The sequence below is a fragment of the Dreissena polymorpha genome, chromosome 1 (assembly GCF_020536995.1).
Source record: "Dreissena polymorpha isolate Duluth1 chromosome 1, UMN_Dpol_1.0, whole genome shotgun sequence".
Classification (NCBI taxonomy): Eukaryota; Metazoa; Mollusca; class Bivalvia; order Myida; family Dreissenidae; genus Dreissena; species Dreissena polymorpha.
The window spans coordinates 25,770,453-25,784,649 of record NC_068355.1 but is presented as its reverse complement, the minus strand read 5'-3'; the positions used below and the strand labels follow the sequence as shown (position 1 = coordinate 25,784,649).

Genomic DNA, 14,197 nt, shown 5'->3' with positions numbered 1-14,197 from the left:
AAATAATTATAGAATAATATAAATACAATTACACACATATCAATTGCAAGAACACGTATATTATATGTAAGCGGTAATGAAATGTATTACACAAAACTATTTAGGCTTGTATTTCTCCTCACGCGTGATTGATATATGTTCATACATTAGAATTTGTGTATTAGCCACACGAAAATAGTAACTTGTGGAATATATTTGCATATGGGTTAATATAAGATATACGGTTAATATATGTTTTCTCAAGTTAGTGTAATAGCGGAATAAACATATACAATTATATCCGTCTTCTAAATAAATAACGAACGCCTTGAAATTATATTTACGTATAACATATAATATCCAGACATCATGACCTACCATACGTAAACACAAATCTATGATGTTTTGTACTTATGTTCTTAAGCTCAAGAAAATTGGAAATTGTTTTGATTGAAGCGTTTAAACTTAGATGTGAGACTTTTAATAGTCTAGATGTTGATTAATTGCATGCTAACAAACATAATTGTATTTGAAATTCAAACATAATTGTCACGACTGTCATTTTTGCTTATCTTTAATTTGTATTATTGTATGAATCCCTGGCCATATTTCTTCTGTATATATTTTCTTGGCCAAATACAGAAGCAGCCTTGCCAATCAACTTTGATTGATTGATTGATTTATTCTGAATCAACGTCATTGCAACATATACTTAATAATATTCCGAGTATATCTGCCAGTTTGGATTCTTAATTTGTGTGCAGATACTTCGTTTCTTACAAAAACAAGCGCACACGTCTAGGAAGCAAAGCTAAAAAAATTAGTTTAAATTGTCAACCTGTTGATACCACATACTCCGATGTTATTTGTTTCGACATCAAATTAAACTATACATGATTTTTTCCGAATTCAAACAATGAAACACACACATAAAAACATTATTTCCTACTTATAATTGTACTGATTTCTGATTATACACTACGTTTTGATTAAATATTATATACAATACATGTTCATTATTTTGAAATATTTTACGTTCATAGTATTTGTTTTTTTGGTCGGAATAAATGAATTTTCTCTAGAATGGTTATAAAACGTTCGAAAACCTGCAAATGCTCATGAATAATTGAATAATGGATATATGAATAAAACATAAAATGGAACACTTCTATTACACTCCCTTCATATCATTTGTTTTATCAAGATAAGTCATGTGAATTAATCAAATCCACACGTTGCTTGCTGTTCCATATCAATTGAGTGCCAGAATCTCCTGGTTTGGTAATACGATCCTTTTGAAGGTTCGAACCGACATGGATGCACATAACACACGGATGGATCAGATTCAGTGTTGTCTTAATCGCAATCACGTCGTTCATCGGTTGATTCTTTCGACACGTTACGCAGATTCTAAAACACATGAATTTAAATGAATCTTTTCAACACGTCCTCTGATAATATTGCGCTTTTCCATTTTGTGTTAATAAACACGGCTGTAAACACTTATGTTACAGATGAGTAGTTCATAGTTCATGTATGATCTCTTAACGTTTGAAAAGCGTGTTGGGCTATGACTTGTATCTAAACATTTTGCATTGTAAAATTGTCAATGAGTTCAACACAATAACGACTTATCAATCATAAATCATACTAGTATGTACTTATTTTTATACAAAAAACATCAAACAACTTCGACCTAAATTCCTTGAGCTAAAGCACTTATTAATGGTCAATTTTTAATCGTATTTCTTAACAGCCTAAACAATTTTGATAATATGCGATATCTTAAGTCCTTGACACATACATTATTAACAATAATGGATGTTGTTTATCTAGTTATGCTATCGTCCTTTTTATTGTTATCCCAGCTTTGCTATCATGTATATACATCACTATGTATTAATGACTTAACTGAATAATTACTCCTTTAAAACATGATTACCTAATAAAGTAATTTGTAAACATTTAAAATGTGACCATATTACATATCCTATTAAGCTTCATTAATGATATAAAGTTACTGTTTATCCTAGTTGACAGTTGCTAGTTGATAGCAATATGAAACTTATAATGTGTACATATATGCAAATATGAGAGCAAAATATACTGTTGATATTAGCAAGTGCTCATGTGTCTTCCGCCTCGAGTCTGATTTTTTTCATAATGCAAATTACCAGTGATAACCACTCGTCATATCGATTTGTTTAAACGCCATATTTTCTCCCTCTTGAAGCCATCTTTAACCTAAATAACGCAAAATATAGTAAATACCACAGACATTTTCACTTAATCCTTATGTCGAATGTTCCTATCGCAAAAAACAGTAACTATCATAGATATCGCACTATTATGGTATTATTAAGTGTTCCTGTTAGCAATTCAGTTGAATTGACTTTGTTGAAGAAACTGTAAATTGCTCGTTTTAGAATTTAAAGGAAATGAATTTTGATTGTGCACATAGAACATACTATATAATACTATATGACACCATTATTTAAATGCAATTTCAATCTAAACACTACGTTTGCGAATCAACATATCAAAACAAATAGTAATACTCGAAATGGTATATATACATCGCGAATATATTGTAAACAATCGGAAGATTTACTTTTAAATATCATAAGACGTTTACCTTTTCATTTAACACGCAGTTGCATACGAAGATATAAACGCCCTGCAACATAACTTATAAACGTTATAAAACATACATTTCAAATGGTTATATTTTGTCATGCTCATGAACTATGTAACATGCCTAGTTAAAAGAAACTATTGATTTAAATCATCAAACTTGTTTATTAGTTCATAGCTTGAATGTTATTTTTGACATTTATTTTGGGATAAAGTTACACCTTTATATGAAACGAATCGAATGTGACAGGAACTAAATCGTCTTGAGAATATCCGTATGCGATTAAATGTAAATGGCCAGCCTAACTGTGCGATCGTTGATCTTGCAGATAGGTATTTATGTTATATACTACGTAGTGCTATGATGCACTATGCGTACAAACCTGCAGCCCGTTGCAGACTGCGAACACATATTGCATGAATGAGGCCGACTCGTTGACGTAGAAGATGCCGAGAATCCAGGAGATGCCCATCAGAGGCACGAGCACGCAAAGAGACCAAAGAGTTGTCCTTCAAAAAGTAAGCTATAACTTTATTGTGCACTTGAACTGTTTTCTATTCCGTATAAAATCGACAGGTTTCATAAGAATTGTACTCATTGATACATTTCTAATGACAAAATATGAAGTTTAGGTCACCAAATAGTATATTGAAGGTAACATATACAATTGGTTGAAGGCGTTATTGCACGATTAGTACGAACGTACTATACGTTCTTGTGTAACGATGCAGCTATCGCATGATATCATATGTTTGGCATATTTTCGATAAACACTAAATCGTATGTCATTTACGTATTTCTTTGTTGATGGTAGTTTAATAACTGTGGTAGGGGTCTTGTTCAAATAATACAATATCTGCAAAGTTTAATTGGAATCTTATATACTTGATGCACTTAAATATTATAAGTAAATGTATAATTATCTTACTTGATCTTGTCTTTAACTGGCTTGTCTTCCATTGATTTTAGAGCAAACATTTTCTTAAACAATATAATCAAGACAATGCTGTTGAACTGAAATAGAAACAAAACAAAGATTAGAAACTAGTTTGCTTTCCTCTATTCATGTGCGACAAACACATAAAGCTTGAAGATGTATTACATCTTTAACACTCTATTCGTTCCCGTCGATTCCGTTTTCCAGATATTGGTTCGAGCTTTATTCAATTAAATTGAGTTACAAAACGACCGATGGTTTGTTCTTAAATCTTCATATTATCAGTAATCGATTACCAGTATTACGAACAAGGCTGGACCAACAAATGCCCATCTGAGTCCACGAGATAGAGACAACCAGCAGCTGGAAGAAACTGCATTGTTTATATAGGTCTTAAAACATTGTTGCATTACATAACGGGAAACAAAGGTTACTTATTTTAAAGCTTGTACAATCTTCGGTAATTTCTAGACTTGATTATGGTTTTATTATTATATTTAAGCAGATACGTGCTGTGTCAGTAAATAAGAATATTTACACGTTTAATATATAAGAAAACTATTGTTTAACATAGGAGCACAATGCACATACTAATGATCGTCGCCATATCCATTTGTTTTTGTTATTGAAAGTGCACTTCCAACTATGATAACAGGAACACCTACAACAAAGTAAACAAAGCATTATGGCTTAACTATGAAGACGTCATGATTTTATGTTATTTTATAAATAACGATTCAAAGATAATCCCTAAACATTACTTCATGTATAAAGTTAATGTATGAAGTACTAAATATACATATTTTGACATTAAACTAAACAGATAATAACATGTGGTTTACCCCATGCAAACACTAACAGCTTGCGTAGTGGTGATGTTTGTGCAAAAACTAGAATAACGTCACTCAGAATACCAATGCTTTCTGCAAGCATGAGGCAAAAGACGGCGCTATAGATGTAGTGCAACGCAGCCGCGACTACCGTACACACAATCTGTAAAAAAGTTGATTTATTTCAAAACTAAATGGAACTGTGATTAAGCCTTCAACAAATAAACAGATAACGCAGACAAATTATAACATGTAACACTCTCAAAACTGTCAATGAAATGCTGAAATGTGCTTTAATATAAATAAACAATATACATATGGCTGCTGCGTTTTACACAAATACAAGTGATATACTGTTTGGAATTATATACGGATATACGACTAACATTATGTTTATATTTTGTATTTTGATAATACGATTTCAAATCATAACTTAGTAATTTAAATCACTAATTGTCATTCAGCCAACGGCAATTGACTCTTCAACACACGAGACTTACGTTATAATACGTCTGCAAAAGTACATAATTATCTTGCACGGAGTTCATATGTTTAGCTGTATAAATATGTTTACAGAAATCAGCACGTTTGTTGTATATGTATGTGATTTAATGTTGATGAAAATGTAGCCTTTTAATAATTGCTTGGGAAAGTGTTCATGTCCATCACCAACCTTATTTTCCGTACGGTCGATCCCTCCGATAAAGATCCCGTACGAGATTATAAGCGCAGTGATGAGATTCAGCAACAAAATGGATCTGTCACTTCGAACGTATCTAAATCAGTTAAAATGTACTTGAATTACCAAGAATGCACAAGTACCATTTTTATTATGTCGAAGTTTAAAAAACCCCAAATATGTTAGACTGTTTTAATATTACATTTTGTAAACTTGTTTGTTACATTATTGAGTTAGTAAATGAGCACAACCCATTGTGACAAGACAAAACAGTTGATCGGACAGGAAAACATGTTATTTTTTCCTTTTGTGCAATGGAGCGTATTAGAATAAAAAAACGGCGTAGCTTGCCAAGCCGTTTTTTTTAATAATTCGTCTGATAAATAATACTACCATCGGACAGTAACCTAATTATTATGTTTATCATAACTCTATACCCCAATTAAACAAAACATGCAATTTAATTGCTACAACGCATTCTTGCGTAAATGTATATGTTGTATGATATTTAACGTGTTATCAATTACGTCATGTATCGTTAATGCCGAGTTATATATCGAACCATTGAAAATTGACAAGTACAAACATCGACGTACCTTATACAACCATTATATTATACCTTTGGATCAGGTCAATGTAAACACTTTGATGCATGATAAAGATATATATCAGGTATGAAGAAACACCTCAGTTTTGAATTAGGAATATGTCACCATTAGTTTGGAGAAATGTCAAAGGTACTTTTCTGTTTTTCTGTAACAAGTACTGAGCAGAAAAAAATAGGAAAAACGTATAATTAATACATGCAGGGCATAAACAAGCGCACAAAGTCCCAAGCTGTTTTTACTTGTAGCGCATAAATACTTATACATATTAAAAAGGTCCTCCCCCGTAAAACTCTGCTCAAACAAACCTCCAAAGCCTTGCAAAAACAATAATCGTCAGAATTAGGCACAATGAAGATACTGAAATGCCAACAATCGAAACAATGCGTATGCCTCTTGTATTTTCATCTGCCTACAAATAAGATCAGTTAATTAAACTTTGCGGTTATAAATTCAGTGTTTGAAATCAACTTTTCGCTTACAATATTTATGTTAATAAAAATGAGCTTTATAACATATTGAATGTTTCGTACTTACTTATCAATTATATCATGTTTTACCACAGATATATGTTAACATCCCTATAAGTCATACTTTTTGAATATTATATAACATATTCATAGCTCTCTTTGCACATAGCAGTCAATGTGTAAACTAAACGTATTATACTTTCTTAACTTTTAAACGCGATGTTGAACATGACCTTAACAAATATAATACTAAACAATATATAAACAATATATGTACCCCAGATTGAGCAAAGTGGCTTTGTATGTGTATTAATTTTGACAATTTAGTCATTATGGTGCGAATGCAAGCATAAGAACAAATGGAATACATTTGTACGAAAAACAACTTGTAAAATGTTGAGTTTGTGCTTTGTTTATTTTATACACATGCATAAAATCATGTTTTTGATTCTTTGATAAATTATGTTAAATATTAACCTTCTTAACAAAGATATGTTATCATTCATCAAATTGATGTGCGTTTGCTTAATGAATAATGATAATGTCATGGTGTTTCCAAATGTCATCACATCTACAGTCCCTTAAGCGTGATATTTAGAGTTATACAGCTTGGTGTACCGTAAAAACTCTACCTGGCTATTAAGAATGTTATATCTGTAATGTTGCAACCATCGCAAGTATCAATTCACATGAAAAAATGCCATGCCAATAAGACTAAATTACCTGGTCAGTAACGAGACGTGGTCAATAAATTATGTATATTCTTACCTCAACAAAAGGACTCATCAGGACAGCGAAGTTTGTGAGGTGGTAACATTCACACACAGTAATCGTGTCATTTGAAGTTTGAACTTTACATCCGTCATTGTCCCAATAGCCCAGCTGTTCAGGCCTCAAATGTTAATAAACTACTTTTGTCAACTGTATTGAATTCTAAAGTATCAAATATTCAATTAAAAGTTGGGAATAAAAGTGCGTAAATCATGAAAAAAATCTTAAAACTATTATTCATGCAAATTGCATATTAACCATAACAACATATTTCAATAGATAACAACGTTTTCATTAAGTTTCAACATACACCAACATAAACCTGTAAACTCGTATCATTACCTATAAATATATTTTATCCTACAGCTACATAAAATTAATTTTATAGAACATTATAAGACGCATACAGAAAATATAAGGTTTTCTCCACATACATTTTGAGATAAGGTTTATCCCAGAGATATTTTTAGAACATGTACATAGGGGTTACTTTTTTGGCCTTTCACCCCTGATTGCGTCATTCAGGTCATTGGGTACGCAGTCGTTGAACGAGTGTGTGTGTTTACGATTGATTAATATACTATTATAAATGTGAATAACTGTGTTGGGATATAACACTGGAATAAACTGGTGAGACTGCATTTTCGATTTCGTTAAAATGTCGAATGTACACGAATAACACGGTGTTTTGTTGAACAATTGATGGATTAAAGGGGCCTTTTCACAGATTGTGGCATATTGTGAAGTTTGTCATTAAATGCTTTATATTGATAAATCTAAACATTGGATCTTAAAAGCTCCAGTAAAAAATCAAGAATAAAATTAATAAAAGGAAAAAAAAGTAGCCGGTACCAGGGCTCGAACCAGTGACCCCCGGAGTCCTGGAGTAAGTCTGAAGTAAAAACGCATTAGCCCTCTCGGCTTTTCCGCCAGGTATACAATAAAAATATGTTATACCTTATATAAGCAATCTTCGTAGTTTCGTAAATTTATACGACAACAACAGAACTCTCCAAATTATTCAATCGTTTCGCGTTGCAACGCTTTATAATTTTTAGGTTTTCAAATCGTCAAAAGATACATATAATGGCTATATTGGACTATGGTAAATGTTAAGTAATACTGTTTCCTCACAAATATCATAACTTAAACGAAAATTTGAGAATCTGAAGCAACATTTTTCAATTTTGTATATTTACCAAACCGTGAACAGATTCCTTTAAATTAAGGAAAAGTGTCAGTGAATTGCTCTTTAACTTTTCGAAGGAAATCGATGTTGAATTAAAAGGGTAATATCTTTGATGAATAAGTCGTTCTTTTGTCAGTCAATCAAAGAATGTCCATCCACAAAGAATTGCCTGTTTTCATCCAGTGCTTTAAAATGGAAAAGATGGATGGCGATGAAGAAATGTGTCCAGAATTTTTACTCGTTATGGAATTAAATTAAACTTTACGAAATTCTTGCGGACTATTTCGAGTACCGTAAACGGGAATGATCACAATTAATATTACTACGCAATTTTAGATTCAGTTAATTTAATGTGCTTTTGCTTTTATTTTATCAATTGAAGACTACTATTTTGATTGCATCAGGAATAAATTAAATAAAAAAATATTGTAGGATAAATAGAATACTATGTAAGCGTGATTTTGTACTTTAATTTATCCCACTCGTTTCAGAAAGCTTAAAAGGCTCGGCAAGCGTCGCCATTTAAACCTTTCTTCAATTGTGGGGTTTATTAAAGTACAAAAACGCACTAACATAGTATTCTCTATCAACACATGTGTCACTATTAGGCTACAATGAAATAGATACGAAAGTTCGTATAACGAATATACTAAAATGTTAGAGTATGCCAATATCCACACATTTGGCTTCTAGCAAACACTATACATTTACGATAGGAAAGAGAGCATTGCATTGTAATGTGTTTGTTTGAAAAACACACTGGCGTTTTCCGTTTATTTCTGATATTTGGGTTAAATTAGATATATGAAAGTCCTAAACATGTTAATTCTTTGAAATTGACGTTTTTCCTTTTTTCAAATCAGGTGGTAAATACATGCATCGAAGTCATATTATCCATATAGTTAAACAAATAATAAGTGACACTGAAATTGTATTGACATGCAACCATTTGCAAACATACATTCTTAATATGAATACCCAAGGGGAGCTTTATAACCTATCAGAATACACAAACAACATCGGTATTTGGAACAATGCTTCATTTATTATGGAACATGTAAAATAATTAAGTTTTTTAATTTAATATAAATATTCCAAAGCAGATTAATCTAACTTCGCTAGGATCTCAACGTGCAGCAAATTACGCGTAGGTAACCACCTCATCGGTAGGGACGTAAACGTTTAATAAGTTTTACATTTGTATACTATTAAAGCACTATAAAATGACTCTTAACATATTCTAATTTGATTACTTAAATATGAGATATCTTGACCCAAAAAAAATATTGACGTATTAATTGCTTATACAAAGTTAAATAACAATAAAATCATTAAAAACCCAACTTATCTAAGGGATTGGCAGGCATGCAGATCACTGTTAAACAAAATACCACGTTCCACTTGGTTTGCATATGCATATCTTTTTATTGTGTCTCCATAAATTATTAAAACCACGAATTAAACGAAAAACATGTACATGCATGTGTTATTTATTTATTTAATGTCCGATTCATGACACAGCCTAATGCTCGTATTCAAATAACAATTATATTTGGTGTGTACTTGTTCACTTATTGATTAGGTAACAACGTTGTTTCACAATACAAAAAGAGTTTACGTTATTACACATTTGATGAGTCAAGTAAATAATTGCTGTAATTCACACAGGGCAACCGCGATGAATAAGCAACTTACCTAAACATCCAGAAGTTGCATGTTGCATTGGTGAAGTTTTTCTGTAATAAAAATACACAAGCACCATTAAAACACTCTTTGTTAAACTAAAGGACATATACATAATTTAGTATGTGAGTGAAATGACGACATGTGATTTTTACCTGTCCATGTTCAAAGGTCATATGAATCGGTGAGACCAATTTGGTAGAGTTATCGGAAATCGAAACCGAAATGATAGGGCCGTTAACTATATCTTCTTTGTGCGATGACCTGCAACATAAACTTAGATAATTAGAATTGCATGTATTATATAATAGTATGAATGATACAATTAAACAGTTTCTTTCAAAATTGCATTACATAAAGAGTTACGAATACTGAACGGTATGTTAAGAGCGTTAACATTAACAAAAATATAAGTTGACATTTCACGATGAATACGTTTTCTTTTCCTTACTTGGGTTCGTGTGTGTAGGTATTTTACAAAATGGATCACACAGACTCTACGTTCCTATGATAATCGTGTGTAACTATTTAAACCAATGCCAGCACGAAATCAGTTACACTCATCATTGTGGAACTCTCACATTATGGCACCCTCACATTATGGTGCTCTCACATAATGGGACTTTCACATTACGGCACTCTCACATTATGGCACTCTCACATTCTGGCACTCACACATTCTGGCACTTTCACATTATGGCACTCTCACATATGGCACTCTCAAATTTGTATGCCCAAAGGTTAATGTTAAGGTTGATTTTGCCGAGCTATATATTGCTATGCTGGTTATAGTCTAATGAAAATAATTGCGTTAATCTTTTTACTTATAGCAGATTGTAAACGTTGAGTTTACGGAATGTTATTGGAATGGCAGCATAAACATCCGGGGTTACACAAATTGTGTTTATCGAATTGTCGAAACGAACAGTACGTGTGAATACATGCATCATTAAAACAAAGGGGTTTTACCATGTTTAAAGTGTTACGTTTTTCCCCTACCGGTTTTTCCCATTTATTGGAAAGATGTTCAACATTGCGGTATGAACGATTTGTTTTAACATTAACTCCGTTTTGACCCCTGTAAGTTTCATTTTTACATCGCAAGTTTTTTTACAGTCATTACAGTACTAAGTGAATTTATATTTTAAGTAACACTCATCAATCATGTGATCTCCGAAATTTTTAAAGTTTATTTTAATAATAACATTTACTATTATTACCAATTTCCGTTATACTATCTTAAATACTGGCTTGGTTATTTCAGATAAGTTTACTGAAGCACACACATACCGATTGATACCAAATTTCGTTATCATAGCTTACATACCATATGGATTTATTCAGTTTGGTTGACGGACGGACTGACAGACATACCCTAACATAAACATATGACAAGATTGACAAACAAACAAAGAGCGGATATAATGCCGTGACATAGGCACTGTAAAGCTGTACATTATTCCGGTGACACCGTTTGAGCACTAAACACGTAACTTTTTATTATTGTAACTGGACATGTGCATGTATATTTATTTATAACAACCCTTACCGGTTGCTTGACGTTCTAGAAGATATTATGCCATTCATATCTTTGTAGATAACTATCGTTACAACAACTTCACCTAAACAAATGGAATCATAGAAGTTTCTTTAAATTGATTCAAAAATTGATAATGATAGCATGTTACAAATACATAAGTTTAATTAATGGCGCGGACATTTGCTCTTTTGTTCACATCTATGAACTCATGAACTATGTAAAAACACACAAATTTGTTTTGTAAAGCTAAAACAAAGTCTAAAACAACGAAATTATCGATCCGTTCTAAGATAATAATAAAATTAATTATTATGGAAATTGTAGTTCGACTTTAGAAAACGTGTATATTATCAAATGCTTTGTCCAAACTTAAAGCATCAACATTTTACAGCCACATGTACTTACTAACATCGACATAAGTTATCCAAAGACACAAAATACTATTTAGTTTATGTATAACATCTGCTCAAACCATGGTTTCAAGCTTACATTTTTTTTTAAGGACACATACCTAATGCCGTTGTGTTTAAAGATATGCGACTCTTTGACTGAACAATCCATGTATTGTCACCTTGGTTGTCGTTTTGAATGGTTTGATTGTCAGGAAATTTTACGATCCCATCAGTCACTTTCTTGACTTCGAACACGCAATTCTTATTAACAATAACAACGTTGCCAATAACTTCAGCTGCTATCCTCTTACGCAGTCCAGAACCAAATTCATCGATTGAAGACAAAAGTGTTTCACTAGTGTTTTTGTTCTAAAAAGTATATACAATGTTTTTTTAAATAATTTAGTTGAATTTTACGGATATGTTTACCAGTATGTCTATTATGTGAATGAATAGTATTAATAAGCCTAGTTATGTTTGATCTAGCTGGCTTTACAGCACATGCGTTCAAAGATATATAATTTAGTCTTTAAACAAAGTATATGAATAGCGTATAACAAAATATGTTTGATGTAAAAAGGGCTTATATAAAGATATGAGCACAATATATTTATAACATTACCGCTTGTTTCAACGATAACCATGTGTCTTTGTTTTCCATATCTAAGATATTGCTTGCCGATTTCAGAAATACCTGAAAAATATAGGTATACTGGTTTGTAAATTTTATGTAAACAAACCATTTAACATCTAAGCATTGGAGTATATATCCGAAATAGGAATTATATTTCACAATGTATAATAATAATTAAATGTATGCTATTTGTTTGTAAAATACACATGTACAACTTCATACTAATAATGCCTGTTTGTGTAAAATTGTATCACCGTAGGTGAACCAAGTGCTGACTCACATCAGATACCATTTAGTGTTCGTTTGTTGAAGAAAAACAGTTTGACAGATCTTATGTTGAACTATTTTGCACGTGTATCCTAATATAAAACATTTATGACAATGTATTTGCATACTCTTGCAAATAAAGACATAATGTTACCTTGGCAACATCATACGTTGCTATTCCTTGGCGACTTACAAGGCCTGCAACTAAGTCCAAAGCGTTTACTAAAGCTGATATTTCTGTGGTATTGAGCAGCTCTGACGATGTCCGATTTTCTTCATATTCTGTAACGTTTGCAACCGCCGACAAAGCTTTGATAACCTCGGCCGATGTAACTTTTCCAGTCAGCGAATATGTCTTTGATTCCATAAAGATAGCAATATCAAATCAAAAATGAATATGCCTCATGCATTGCATTTCGTAATGGCAATCAATTGCTAGGTAGACTGACAATGAAAAGATAATACACGACTTGTGTCTTTCAATAAATCTGTACACAAAGGCAATTAAAATGAAAATGAAGTAACGACTCTTAAGTTATTAATAAGCTGAACGAATTAAAATTTAAATACATGGGTTAATATATCATCAATATTTTAAGTAAAACCTTTAAAAGGTTATTATGCAATTGTAAATAGTTTGTATAATTCAAATGCACGCCATCGAAAACACGGACCTGGTTAACAGCATTGCTAACATCAGCTCTTAGACAGTTGTACTGTAGGTACTGCCATTCTCCGTTCGAATCACAGGGTCGGCTCACGTTACCTAATTCAAAAGTATGTAAAACTTGTTTATCCAATCGGCTGTTTATGAAAAAAAATACATACGTCACATAATATTGTACTGACGTCTGCATTGAATAAGTGTTAATCACCCCCCCCCCTTAAAGAAGGCGAAATCACACTCAATTTTGGTGGGTCTATGCGTCCTGTGGGTCAGTAGGAAACTGGCTGTCTTTAATATAATTTTAATATAATTTCGTCATTTGCGGATCTATTGTGGAATACTTTGGCACACATGGTAACCATCATACAACGACGTGTCCCGTGTAACACGAGTTACCTTAATACAAGGTCAGACGTAGAGATGAAATGTCACATTTGACCATAAAACGGCGTATATTTTTAAATTAAGATGTATGTATGTGTTGAATTGTGTTCGATGCTCATTTTGGACTTACGGTGTAATGTAAAGAATTAACAACGATGTTGTAAGCCGCTCGTTGTAAAAAAAATTTGCTAGAGGTACGTGCTGTAGCCATTAACTTATCGTCCTACGGAAACCTCCACTGATTGGAATTTGAAAATTTGATTACATCGGGTAAGCATGGGCTACATTTAAAATTCAGTTTAATTATTGATTATGTTCCGAATTTAGTAAATAACAGTTTACAATACCAAATTGTTTCTGCCGAAAATTTGAAACAAACCTAATATGGGTGAGTTTTTAATGTAGAGTCAATGGTATCACAATCAACATCATTCAGAATTGTATATTCCCATATCATTTTATTACCCAACAGTCTTAAGTGTTTATCACTGAATTGTGGATATGTGTGTCAATTGTCCTACCCACTTGTGATCCT

At 32.1% G+C, this 14,197-nt stretch overlaps 2 protein-coding genes across 2 annotated transcripts; both read right to left on the bottom strand.

Annotated features, from left to right (window-relative positions):
* Nucleotides 1-1,023: 1,023 nt before the first annotated feature.
* On the bottom strand, nt 1,024-4,540 carry LOC127869605 (adhesion G-protein coupled receptor D1-like). The gene is made up of 8 exons (XM_052412579.1): nt 4,394-4,540; nt 4,143-4,212; nt 3,848-3,914; nt 3,543-3,628; nt 2,997-3,123; nt 2,615-2,656; nt 2,154-2,223; nt 1,024-1,389 (listed from the first exon to the last, which is right to left on the bottom strand). The coding sequence occupies exons 1-7, from the start codon at nt 4,482-4,484 to the stop codon at nt 2,170-2,172; spliced, it is 537 nt and encodes a 178-aa protein (XP_052268539.1). The 5' UTR covers nt 4,485-4,540; the 3' UTR covers nt 1,024-1,389; nt 2,154-2,169.
* Nucleotides 4,541-4,587: 47 nt separating this feature from the next.
* On the bottom strand, nt 4,588-13,374 carry LOC127855400 (adhesion G protein-coupled receptor L3-like). The gene is made up of 11 exons (XM_052391337.1): nt 13,286-13,374; nt 12,766-12,966; nt 12,333-12,404; nt 11,830-12,079; nt 11,328-11,400; nt 9,934-10,042; nt 9,791-9,831; nt 6,904-7,027; nt 5,974-6,077; nt 5,055-5,157; nt 4,588-4,593 (listed from the first exon to the last, which is right to left on the bottom strand). The coding sequence occupies exons 3-11, from the start codon at nt 12,369-12,371 to the stop codon at nt 4,588-4,590; spliced, it is 849 nt and encodes a 282-aa protein (XP_052247297.1). The 5' UTR covers nt 12,372-12,404; nt 12,766-12,966; nt 13,286-13,374.
* Nucleotides 13,375-14,197: the final 823 nt, after the last annotated feature.